Here is a 13,887-nt window from a genome sequence, read left to right on the forward strand (position 1 = left end):
TACAAATCCTGATGAGAAATCTTTGGCCTGGGACATGGAGAACTCCAGTACAGAGTCTGAACGACAGTTCGTGAACTAATCCTCAGAGTGAAGGGTGGAATGTAAGGAGCTGAAAAATCCCACGTGTGGCACTCCAGCTATTTTGTACCACTCTCACTCTGACACAGGACTCCCATAGATTTTACGCTGGCTGGGAGACAGATCAAGACTTTCAGATGATTTTTGTAAGGCTGCATCATTAGTTAAGTCTGACAGAAGCAGAAATTTTGTAAAACTAAGCGCAGCTCAGAGAAATTACAGTTCATCATTTTAACAGTGCTGAAAGAATGAGGGTAGTAGTACAAGGAATGAACAACAGCCTGTCACTAGACTGGAGGATGCTGTTAGATTTCAAAGCCAAAAGTATGTTCCACAGCTATTTTCAGGGTGAAGCCCATTCCATATTGTACACAGTAAATGCAATATCCTTTATTTTTTCCTCTAGTAATCAAGATTTGTAACTATTCTCGGGACTTGATGTTTTTGTTCAACTCAAAGATATTTTTCAAGTCATGTTTTTCAGCAAACCATTTTCTTTCAATTCCTGCTCAATGTGGCTACTTGGAGTCTGTGTTCAGAAAAGATCTGTGTATGGAATAAAATAAAATTTACACTACAGTCATACAACTGTGTCCCCACAGATCACCTGAAAGAAGGTAATAACAAACTAATGGCTTTGGTAAAACAGTAATTTGATAGTTCTACTCCAAGCTCCAACAGTGCAGGTTTCTCCTGGAGGTCAAGACTCATCCAGATGGTCCCTATTTAATGGGCACTGAAATGTCCCTGCATTTCCACAGGTACCAACTGAATGAAATTTCTTTGCTTACACAGAAAAGATACCTTTCAATTGTGACAAAAAGGCAACAATTTCCTTTCTAAGCCACCTTTTCCTATTAAATTTCAACTTCTCCTGTCGATATCCTGTTAAGACAGCACTTGGCTTTTTAATATTTTGCCTGAAGGATATATGCCAAGTTGTCCTTGATGTAGAAAATTTTAATTCAAATCAATACATGTACAAGGTCACTTTAAAATTCAATTAATATGAATGAAAAAATATGCCCCACAGTTCTGTGAGCTGAAAATGGAACAGTTGCAAGTTAAATACTTCTGTAGCTTCTGTTTTGGGCTGTGTAATAACAATGTATTTCTAACTTCCTTTTAACTAAAGTATACTAAATTCAGGCAGTTAAGTTATTCATAAATCCCCTGCTTCCTAAAATGGAAAGCTCCAGAAGAAGGTAGGACAGGCAGCTGATTGAAATCTGCAATATTATGCAGCTTTTCTGACAAAGATATATAAAATAAAAATCTTCTTGAAATATCCCAGTTTTAAAAATATTTTGTCTATCACTAAGATAAATCTCAAGGAGCATCTGACAGACACAGTATGCCAAGAAAGGGGGAAGGGGAAACAGAATAATCAGGGAGAATGACTGAGATAATTTCTTGTAAGATTGCTAAAAAAAGTTCCCATTTAACATCACTTATAATCGGAAAATAAATAAGTACCTTTCCAAGTAAGTCAGAACCAGGGTCCAAATGAGTTTACAGAATGAAAAGGATGAAAATCAATTTACTATGGCAGAACTCTGGCTGGAGGAAACAGCTTGAAACCCACCCCCCTTTAATTTTGCCTCCTCATTGAAACCAATATCAAGTGAAAAGCCCTTTTATGAACAATTTAAACAATGCATTAACAAATGTTTTCTTAAAATTCATTTAAGTTTGAGATCAGGAAAATGTATGCTGACAACACCAAGAGCTCCAACACTTTGCAAAAAATTCCCAAAGCTGCAGATTTCCCCTCAGCATTCCAGGGAATTTGCTGCTGATTTGAGCTGCAGATGCTCTGCAATGCAGAGCTAAAAGAAAGAAAACATTATTTTTGGTTAACATGGGCACCTCCCTGCTTCTATAAAAAGGAGCACAAGTTTGTGTGTGGTTTTTATTCACCTCAGAAATGAGGCAACACCCAACCAGAGACATAACCAAGCTACAGATTTCCAGCAAAAGGCCAGACACCTGCTCCCTGCCACAGAACCAGCCATAAGCTCATCCTCCCACTTGCAGATCTTTCTTACTAATCAGTAGAATGTGTGGAAATCATATTTATACATGCTGAAAAATAAGGTTTTGTATTAAAAATAAAGTTTAAAAAACCCCCAAACACCCAGACTTTCAACTAGTTATTTTTTTCCCCTTATTTTTTATGTCTCATCTGCTGCTGGTGTGAAGGCTGAGCTTTCCCTCACATGCTCATTATTCTTTAATGATGTCTATTTGTAAATAGCAAGATAAGATGCAATTAAGCCATTAGAGTCTAAATAAACAAACATACTAATTAGGTTCTTTACAAGGACTTCTTTTTTTATGCAAGGGCTGGAATTTACCTTTCATTAGTCTAATCTAATTGCAATAGTGCCTGATAAAAAGTCAACATAAATGTAGGACTTTAAATGATTTCACCATATTAAGGATGAGCTGGTGCTCTTCTCCCTCGGTAACATTCCTCATTCTCTTAATAAGGCAAAAAAAACTGGCACAGGGTTTTGTTCTAAGGTTCAAGGGCAGATTTTGCCAGTGGCCAGTCACACTCACCGAAGGGTCACACCAGCCCAACTTCACTACAGGAGATGAAAATTTTTTCCATTCTAAATTATAGCACACCAGGAATTTTACAGAGATGAAAACCATGTTTGATCTTGCACAGTGTAAATCTGTGGGAATATCAATACACACCTGTGAGGCTTTAGGCACAGTAACCCCGTGGAGGGAGCAAAGCTGAGGACACTTCTCATGGGCCTTTCTCTACTTTTTTCTACTCTTGTTCCCTTTCCCATCAAAAGGTCATTCCCCATCTTCCTCATTCTTATATTAGACAAGCAGAGAATAATTTACAATTTACTTGCCAACCCCTGCTCATGTTCTTTGTTAATTCAAGACATTCTTCCCCTGCATATTTCACCTCAAATGCTGGTTTTAATGGTTTTCAAATGCTGGTTCTCCATCTTAAGGCACAAACTGTGAAGCCACTGCAGTCACGAGTCCCACTGTGAGCTCAGGAGTGATTCCTCCAGCTCACCCAAGAAATCCTTAAACATCCCAGGAGTTCCATCAACCATTAAAACCAAGCTAATGTCTCCAAGGCAGTAAATCCCTAAATGAATATTCATCCTAAGGGACTAAAAATTAGGTGCTTAAGCCACCAAACGTGACCATCAGATCCATATCCCTTCCATGAACCTGCCTTTTATCCAGTGCACTGGTTTCCTACTAAAACACCCCACAGGGAAGGAGAAATGCTTACACTGCAAAGAATTTCGGAGAAAAGAGATTGTTTTGGAAATAACAGCACCGAAGTGTTTCCAACCAATATTGATTTCAAATCACTTTGCAAATCCCCCCCCTCCTCCCCAGTTCTCCAACATCTGGGTCTCCTGCACAGAAATCAGTTTGGAGCCTTTCTTAATGAGCAAATAATAAATTTCAGGATCCATTTTCCCAGCAAAAATAATGATTTTATCTAAAACACTGATAAACAAAAATGAGACACAAGGAATTACTAAGTGAACAGATGTCTGGCCTATTTACAATTAATACAACCCACTGCCATACAATCAGACTGCTTAAAATGCCAGGAACAAGATCTGAAAGTTGAAATGCAAATGTGTCTGATTTTATGGAGAATGAATAAAATTGTATAAAATCCTGGTTTGTATTTTTATATGAGAGATCTATTAAAAATCTAGGCAGCAGCAGCAGAAATTTATAAAAATTAATTTAAAATCAAAAATTTTTAAGACAACCTGAGAAGAAGAAATCATGATTTCTGCCATGAGTTTGGCAGAAACAATTCTGTTTTTCATACTGAAAGTTACTTATCATATCATTATGCTTAAGAAACAGAAATTGCAGAAAATAACTCAGTTATCTCCAAAAACTATTTACCCAGTTGGTAAGTTCTGTAGGAGTTCTTTACAAACACTGGGGATACAAAGAACTGAAAGACAAAGTAGTTCCCAGATGTAGACAGGAAAATAAGTTTCTATTCCTGAGCAGGAATAGTTGGGTACATGATGTTAAGGAAGTCATATCTGTCAGCTGGAAAAGTAGGGCTAAGTTTTACTGTTTAATAAAGTATTTCTGATATTGATGAATGAATTGTACACAGGATTTGTTTCACACAAAAAAATATTTTAATTTTGATGATGGAAACAAGGTGTGTGAAACAATCAAAATAACGTGATGGTGTGGTTATTATATCAGAAAAAAATAGTATGTATCTAGGAATACAATTAATTATTTAAAAAAAAAGCAATAATCCAGGTATTTTTCATTAAATGAAAATCAGTTAATGTTTTCTTAACATACAAGATGAGGTTTATTTATTTACAATTTTTGGCATTTGACCAACAAAATCTCACAAAAACCTTAAGGAGTCCACAGTTCCCTCTGCTGCTGCTGGAAATTAATTTTGCATAACACAGTTATTAAAGCTGATATAATTCTATGTTTAGTCTATTTTATACCTAGTGGGATTAAAAGATTAATTGAAAAATCACTACTGAAGATTGGGATTAAACAGCACCTTGAAAAGCCACAATAAACTGCCTTTAAAATCAGCCAAGGATTTCACAGAGCTCTGAAAGGTTTCAATTATTTATGTGTTTGGCCTGTGTAGCACAAATCCAGACTAATGAGGAACAATTGCTGTGTGTAAATCTAAAGCATAAAAACCTCTTTATTGTCTGGAGGAAGCAGCAACCTCACAGGACTGGGAGGCTGTAACTTCTCAAGACACAGCATTCATGGTCTCAGAAATAGTTTATTTTTCTTTTTGCTTAGAGTTCCCGGCGTCTGTGAGAGTTTGTGCCCTGGTCAGGAGAGCCCAGCTGAGCACAAGGGTCACTCACCAGGAGAGTCTGAACAACAGGCTCCCACAGCTGCTAATTATTAGAGAATCACAGAATTTTTGGGGTTGGAAGGGACCTCTGGAGATCTTCCAGCCCAAACCCCCCTGCCTGGGCAGGGTCACCTGGAGCAGGTGACACAGGAACACATTCAGGTGGGTTTGGGATTTCTCCAGAGAGGGAGACTCCACACCCTCCCTGGGCAGCTGTTCCAGTGCTCTGCCACCCTCAACATAAAGAAGTTCTTCCTCATGTTGAGGTGGAACTTCTTGTGTATAAGTTTATGGCCATTGCTCCTCATCCTGTTACTGGGCACCACCAAAAAGGGCCTGGCACTACCCTCCTGGATGAGGATGATTAGTGAGATCCCCTCTCAGTCTTCTCCAGCCTAACCAGGCCCAGCTCCCACAGTCTCTCCTCATCACAGAGATGCTCCAGTTCCTTAATCATCTTTGTGGCCTTTGCTGGACCCTCTCCAGCAGGTCCTTGTCTTTCTTGAAGAGAAAGACACCCCCTTGAAACACCAGATGAATCTTAACAGTGCAAGTCCCACCTCTACAGCTAAGGACATGAACACATGTCCTTCATGTCCATGTGCACATGAAGCTGTAGAGCCTGGGGCTGGAACTTGCTGTACTGGGTCTTTTCCCCAAAGATGATTTGTTTGGCAAAGGCCTCAACATTTCTGAAGTTTCAAAGAGTCTCACAGGCACCCCTTTCCCCTTCTTCCCCATCTCCTTCCAACCATTTACACATTCTTAAGATATGGACAGTGCTTACCAGTGCCTTTGAAGATGAATACATGGGTTTTTTTCTGGTAGATGGGATGATTGTATTTGAAGATGTCATGAAAACTAGACCCTTACACCAAGGACCTTCATGAGTAACATCAGGTATGAGATGAACAGTCCAAAGATGAAAATGGCTGAGATTATACAGTCAGTTAATTAACTCTGGGCAAACAGGATGGTTGTAAAATATTTTTAAATAAAATGAGCATTATCTGAACACTCTGGTATCGTGGTAAACCACCCTGCTGCAAGGGAGCAGCTCCAGATGTAACTTGGGCTAAGTTCAGAGTGAGAAATCACAAGTGGTGACGAAACCTCCCTCCTTCTGGGGGAGGTGCTCTCACACTGCCCATCCTGCAGCACCTTTCCCTGAAGGATCTGTGCCTGAAAACAGCAAAAGCTTTTGTAGCAGTCAGGGCCAGATGGAAAGTGCCATATTGGCAACATCAACTGAGACAGATGGGGAGAGGGAAAACCTGCCTGAAAGAAAAAATGATAAACCCATCACACAATCACATACAAAAATACTTTAAAAACAATCTTTTTGATCTCTGATCCAAGGCAAATATGCATAGCACTGGTTTAACACGGGGCTGCAATCTTGTAGCAACAAAAATGTCCTTGATTTAGGGAGTAACTGCCACATGGAATTCACTCCATTACTGCTCCTGGTAAAAGAGGCTTCCTTTACACTTGCCACCCTACCTTATTCCTTAGTCACATCCAAGATAATTTACCTTATTTCCTAATTGTGCCTGAATCTTGAACAGCATTATCTATTTTCTGACCTCAAAAAGCCATCAGAAGTACAAGGTACTTCTATATGCAAAGAGGGGCTCTGAGAGAATGGAAAGGGTTTCAAAGAAGCAAACCCAGACATTTTTCTATACCAAAATAGATGAATATAAACTCAGCTTAAGCAGAAATGTGAAAACTCCCAAGACTTATAGCTTCTTAAGGCTGCACTGATGAATTCCATTCTTTTCTGGAATATATTGTTCCACTTGGTGAATCCAACAATTGCAGATTAAATGTTTTAATGCCAGCTGTTTATTTTAACCTCTGACTCAAGTTAATCTCTTATGAATTTGAGGCTGTTCAAAGAAAGTTAATAACGAGATGCCAGACAGTTGATTAATTAAAACTAAACACAACTCAAAATAATTTATATTTAAAATTAATCACAGCAATACTTACTACAGAGAAATCAACAGAACCTCAGAAAAATAGAAGCAAAAATCTAACCACAGTAGTGTTTTACAGTCAATAAACTCACAATATAAAATGTAAGGCGCAGTCCTAACATTGACTTATACTGACTCATCAGTTTTGTTTTGACAAAATATCTGATTTTCATGTTCATTTTTTTTGGGAACGAGAAATATACTGACAGGTAAAGTATGGCCAAGCCTTTTGTCTGTGTGAGAAAGGAAAAAATAAGAGAAAGTGCCATGAGAAAAGTGAAATGGAAAAGACCGAACTGGCCTCAGTTCTTCATCTGTGTATTCAGTGTATTTTCTAGTTTTATTTAAAATCTGGCAAAAGATGTGACTTCTGCCTTTCACCCTGCTCGGAGAAAATCAACATCCACCTGCCACACTATGGACTCCACTTCCACACTGCTGCCTTGGAGTAAGAGCTTTAAAGACTTCTCTTGTATAAGCACAACAGCTGCCCGTGGAAATGGATGTGAACAACGGGTTCCTCTGGAATGAAATCCTGCTTGGCCAGGCAGAAATAAGTTGAATGTATTGGACTTGTTTATCTCCAAACCAGCCTTTACTGTTCATTTACTTCAAAGGCAAATTCTTAACTTCATCATAAAACAGAAACTCACTGACCCAAGAACAATGTGAACAAATTTAAATCATATTGGTTTCCTTCTTCTTTTCTTCCTCACAACACTCTCTTCCTTCTTAATTATCATGATTAAGACTCACTCATTGCCAAGTCTGCTGAAAACCACAGTGAATATTTGAATTTGTGCTCATATATCTACAATCACATTAAACAATAAAAAAAGCAATAGATCTTTCATTGAAAGGGGCAATTCTTTTTATCACTCATTTGCCTAAGAGCAAGAAAGATGCTACACTGCTGTGACAAATAAATTACATGTTTCTGAAAAAAAAAAAAAAGGAATTATCTTTAATAACCTGCATCTTAGGGACAGTGATTCAACCTGTTATGAAATTCAACTCAAAGGACTAAATGATCCAACTTACCAGAAGCATTGCAGAGGTTCCATTTGGCCGGGACAGCTGGATGGACATTTCAGGGAACATCCTGTCAATCCGATTGATCACATCATCAACGTACCTACCAACCAAACCAAACCAGCAGCATTAACACACAGGCTCCTTCTCACAGACTGGGATTATTACTCCTTTTTAACAATGTTCATGGGACTTGCCTGAATTAATTCTGCATATTCTTCAAAAACACGTGCAAGTATAATTCAAGGAGTCATTGATAAGAGGAAACAAACCAAAGCCCTAAGCAAGTTGTTTTGAAAATTAATTACTCTACCCTTAAAACCAGGCAATTTTGAGTCCAAATCTGTAAGTCTCAAACTCCTGCCATTGTATATCTATACCCTCTCCTCGGGGGGGTCGAAGGACACATGATCAAAATTACTCTTCCATCATAGGAATTCAGAGGCTGTCATGTCCTTACTCTCTCTTTGATAAACTAAACTGATAGAGGTTTTATCAAAGTCTTCAGACTATTCTTCGGGGTGCTTTTTTTTTCCTGAATCTTTCCAATTTATTTCATGCACTGGTGACTCTGAAATTGCCAAGTACATTGCAGGAGTTTCTCTGGAGTGATCAAACACAAAGGTAAAATAACATCCTTCCTGCTGGGTATAACCCCTCTGCTTGTGCAGGCCAAGGGGAGCCAGCATGCACTTGTCTTGTTCCATGGGATCAAATTAAGACCTGACATCCATTACCAGTGGAAACAGCCTTAAAGAGACCTTGTTTCCCAGGGCACATCACCCCATCCCATGGGCAAGTGTCACATCCTTCAGCCATTCCTCTGGGTACATTAAAATCCAAATATTTGCTTTAGCAGAGTTTACAGGACAGTCTGTGCACTCTGGTACTATTTTTGGTTCTCCTGAAGTATCCAGCAGAAGGGAGAAGCACCTGCCTTGTTATCACAGAAACACAGAATGGTTTGGTTTGGAAAGGACCTTAAAGCTCATCTCATTCCAACCCCCTGCCATAGGCAGGGACACCTTCCACTAGAGCAGGTTGCTCAACATGCACCTACAAACTCTGCAGCTTGATCAGATCCATGAATGAATTCATCAATAAAACTGTTTTCATGCTAACCCACATTTGTGCTCTGGGGGAAAAAAAAAAGACTTTGGAAAAATTGGTTGCCTGAGTTAGATTAACAGTAAAACTAAAACATCTAATTATTTCCCTTTAATCTGCTTAAATAAAGGCCAAAAGTGTTGAATTCTTGCTGTTCAATGTAATTCAGTTCCAACATTAGTGTTAAAACCCCTGATGCTCCAATTGCTGCTTTACAAAGCAAAGGATTAAAATAATCAGAAAAAAATAAAATCAAATCGGGAAAGTTACACTTCCACAGCTGGTTAAGTCAGTCCACTTTTAAAAGTAACTAAAGAATGAAATGAGTTATGACAATTTTGCATAAAACCCTTAATCCAAGGTGTGCACAAGAAAGTTCCCCCATTCACTGCAGTGACTCATTAACACTTGCTGCTGCTAAGCAAAGCCAAAACATCCAGAAGCCAAGAACTTCCTCAGCACTGGGAAAGAGGAGGCACATAAGACACTGCTCCAGGATGAGCAAGCTCCACATCAATGGCACACACTCAAATGATTTTAAACGTTACTGAACCCCAGACTTATTTTATAAAGCATGAGAGTTTATGTTGTTTTGTAAATGCAATTACTCCAGGTTCCACAAATAAATCAATCTCTTGCTTGTGGGGAGGACAGAGATGACTGGCTGTGGTACAGGCAAGGAGAGGGTCTGTGGTTCTCCACCAGCTCAGCCTCGCACACCACGATGCAGATTATTGCACAGCTGAAGTTTTCCAAAGTTTTTCCAAGCTTTGGGCAATAAGAAGTTAAAGACAAACAAAATATGAAGTTGCATAAAACGAGACACTGATCCAGTGCATTAAGGAAGGAAAATTCAAGTAATTTTAAATCATGTGAACAACAACTGGACTTGGGCATTTAATCTGCTTAATGTCCTTCTGAAAATCCCAGCAGACATGTACATTCATCCTTTGAAAATGGGATCCAGGCTGGGTAGAGGTAATCAATTCTTGGAAGTCTTTCTTAGATAGGATTATTTTTAAAATGTAAAACTTGTCTTGACCATGAGGCTTAAAACCTGACCCAAACCCAACTGTCACCTTGTACTACCTGAGCAGTATAAGGTAGAACAGGGAATTCACAGAGAGCTGTGAAGTCCTCCTTGTAAATGAAATCACACATACAGCAAACCAGAAATCTTCTCATTTGTACTAACCAGCTCCTGAAACCACTTACAGGTGACTTACTACGACTTTTTGGGCTTAGAAGCCTGTTAATTTTGTACAGCTTTTCACAGATCAGCTGACAAAAAAGAAAATCAAACGCAGATGCTTCAGGAAATACGATGCTTTACTCTGGCAACTCTACCAGGACCATCCACACTGGGAGCATTTGCCTTTACTTCTCAGTCAGTGGGATGTCAGAGAAAACCCAAGACCAATAGGATAAAAGAGCATGATACACATAGCATTGTTTTGCCTTTTTCAAGTAGACATCAGGCTTTCCTGATCGCTCATCAGAACAGAAGGATTCTTCAAAGATGCACATATAATTACTAAATTAGCCTGACTACATGGTGGCCTCAAATATAAAATGACAAACAACCTAATCTAAGGCAAAATTCTTCTCTAGATTTGCCCTTCAGAGAGGACATCTGGTAAAACATCTTGCGAAGGGATGGATATGATAAATCAGAAGCAGCAAAGTAATGTAAAAGTGTAACTGGTGATGACTTCAGAGAAAACTGAGGAACACATGATAAAGACAAGATAAAGTGCACTCCTGAGGCTGTCTGGAAAGAGGGTCAGAGAAAAAGCTGCTGTCTGGAACTTATTTTGCAGAACTGAAACACACTGATTTAGTGCCAAAATAAGCAGAGTCACAACTTACACATCTCTGTCCAGTTTTAGCTCAAAAATGTGATAGTTCCTATTTATGTTCCAGAACCTCTTGCCCAGTCTCAGAGAAGTGAGGCACTTGAAGGATGGAGAAAAGTCTAATTTTACTTTGCCAATGAGCACTTCCAAGTTCTGACGTCCTTCCCACATCTCAGCTCTCTCCTACATACAAAAGATGCTGGTTGGGAGGAACATTTACAAACCCAGAATGAATAACGCAAAGCGGGGAAAAGCAAATGGAAACAGATTTGCTCAAGCATTTGGCCTATTTTCATCTTAAGAAAAAGAAATTAATGGAATTCTCAGAATTAACCACAAGCTGAAATTTTATGCACTAGAACAGGCATTGTTCCACCTACAAAAGGTTGCACAGTGTCCAGACACACTCCCTCCCCATCGATCCTCTGTGATGCAAAGGGTGTTCAACAAGGTCTGAAGCCAGACTGCAAAAGATCATACCCAGTAATTCCCGTGTTACAGCACAGTATTTAAACTCTTTATAGACAGAATTTCATAGTATTTACTCTTCTAGGTCTCAAAAGGCAATACATTAACATCTTTTTGTTGCAACACACAAAGTTAGTTCCATTCAATTCAAAAAAGCTTCCAGTAACTTCATCAATGCCTGCATCCCAATCCAGATCCATGTGCAACTCCTAATCCACATCCATGTGCATCCTAATCAGAAAAGAACAATGGATTTGACCAACAAGTCTCCCCATCATTAAATCTTACCAAGTACTAAAGCAATAAAGTAATATTGTAATAAAGTAAAATATCTCTGCCATTTTTCCAAGAGCATTCATAAATCCTCTGGTCTCTATTAGAGGAACAATGCCTGGAACAGATAGAAGACACCTTTGAAGCCAGTTAGAAAATACTGTTTAGAAGAGCCTAATTATCTATGCAAAACACTCACTGAGAAGTTTCAGTGCTAAAACATCAGGTTGACAACATAGAAATAATTCAGGAACCATTTCTGTAGATAAATGGTCTTGTACCATCACTTTGATTCACATAAAGGCCCCCCTAAAAGACAGCAATATAGAAAAGTAATTAATTATAAATGCCTTTCAGTTCCACACTGGACAGATGGCTTCGCTCTCTAATGTGACCTCTTTTTTTATTTTTTTTTTAATTTTTACTGGATTAGATCCAGCAATCCAGTGTTAGTGTGATGTTTAACAGCTTAGACAAGACTTAAATGGCATTTATCCCACAGTGTTTCACTTGCATGCTGTTCACTTTATCCACTCCACACAACAATTTCAAGATTAGAAATACAGGTACTAATAATCATATTCCAAGGAGGTCTTTTGGAAGAAAGAGAATTTTGCTAAATGATCTTGGCAAGATGGAGAAAAAGAGAGAGGGGGGAAATATACATTTGTAATATGAAAGAGGGTAAACTTTCCTCTACACTCAGTGGAAAACACTACATTTGAGATGAAAAGAAACTCTACAATTCTGTTGAATCAGGATTCATAATATTCTGGAGAGCAACAGAGGAAACTCTCCACACATTCTCTCACTTACTAGCACAGTATTTACTTGCTCCCAGATTTTTATATTTTTTTTTGGCTTTCAGTTACTATTTTCAACCCAGCTAATAATTTCTTTTCACATGTGTGATATTTCAGAAGCATGGGCTGCTGAATGCATCAGGACACAGAGCCTGCCTGCACTCGTTCCAAAACCTATGGAACAGCAATTTTTTTGCAGAACCAAAACTCAATATACATAGAACTTAAAGCTCTTAGCAGCAGCAGGATTTAAAATAATATAGATTTTATAAAGAGATTCAATAGTTTTCAGGCAACCTGATAAGAGAAATAGTATATTTTAACACATACAAGGTAATCACAGTTCTAGTGTGATTTATTCATCACGGAATTAAAGTTTTAATTTGATTCAGCTACCTGCTAGGCAAGTCTCTGCAGGTAGCAAATTCAAGTTGATAGAAGGCTTTTCAGAAGCATCAATTAGCAACAGTTATTAAAACAGTGACCTCTGCCAGCTTTGGTGAGATGACACTTCCTGCTTGGATAGGCAATGAAGAGTGTGAAAAGAAATTCAACACCGCTCACGCTGCGAAAGAGACTTCAAGCCTCAAGACTAAATCAGACAGCTGGCACAATCCCTGACATCTGTACAACCATCCTGGAAGTCTCTGCCTCCTTCCACAAATTCCACAGGTTTTGTTGTTTTTTTTTTTCTTTTTATTATTGTTAATTCAGGCTCTTGCTTTTTAGTTCTGTAGAACCTCTATAAAAATGCTTGTTTTTTCCTGGTTCCAGTACTAAACTTGCTTGTTTTGAGCAACTTCTCCTCCAGCTACGTTTCCTTGCCAGGCTGTTTTCTCTTACAGTTGTTAACACCGTCCTCTTGTCCTTTCTGAACAAACTGCTTCAGCAGTTTTCTCTCTCTTCTCGCCCAGTTTTCAAGCTTCTCTTGGTAGAAGGCTCCAGCCCAGGAGTCTGTTTCTTCTCTTCCCTTCTCATCTGCACATTCACTCGGTCTCTGCTACTCCTTCAATGCCTCTGATTCCACTGTAAAATCTTTATTCATGATACATTAAAAAGGAAAAACATTCTCTCTTTCAAATAACTGACTTCTAACTACCATGAGGTAAACTGAGGGCAGAAGGAGTAAATCTGAGCCTCTGGAGCTGTACACAGTTCTTCAGTCTTGGGGCTAAAACACAGAATGAGCAGGAAGAAGTCTGACCAATGTCTTGGTAATATGAATCCAGATGTGTGGAAAGAAGTCAGAATGTGTGGACTACAGGGAACTAATTTGCTAAGACACCCTGAACAAAGGTCCTAAGGAGCAAATTTGCTAAGGTTCATGCCCAACTTCACTCTGCCCTGCAGAGGGAAAGCAAGACAACACACATTTGAAAGCACTGAAAGATCCAACTCCATCAATGACAGAAGTCACA

The 13,887-nt window shown here is 38.8% G+C and overlaps 1 protein-coding gene across 1 annotated transcript in view; it reads right to left on the reverse strand.

Moving 5' to 3' along the window:
- MED27 (mediator complex subunit 27) overlaps nt 1–13,887 on the reverse strand; it is an 83,888-nt gene that overhangs the window by 17,485 nt on the left and 52,516 nt on the right. The window contains exon 4 of the mRNA XM_027687761.1: nt 7,972–8,065. Coding sequence (XP_027543562.1) covers nt 7,972–8,065 — 94 coding nt within the window. The remainder of the gene's footprint in view (nt 1–7,971; nt 8,066–13,887) is intronic.

The sequence above is a fragment of the Neopelma chrysocephalum genome, unplaced genomic scaffold (genome assembly GCF_003984885.1).
Source record: "Neopelma chrysocephalum unplaced genomic scaffold, ASM398488v2 Primary Assembly neopelma1_74, whole genome shotgun sequence".
In the NCBI taxonomy this organism is placed as follows: domain Eukaryota; kingdom Metazoa; phylum Chordata; class Aves; order Passeriformes; family Pipridae; genus Neopelma; species Neopelma chrysocephalum.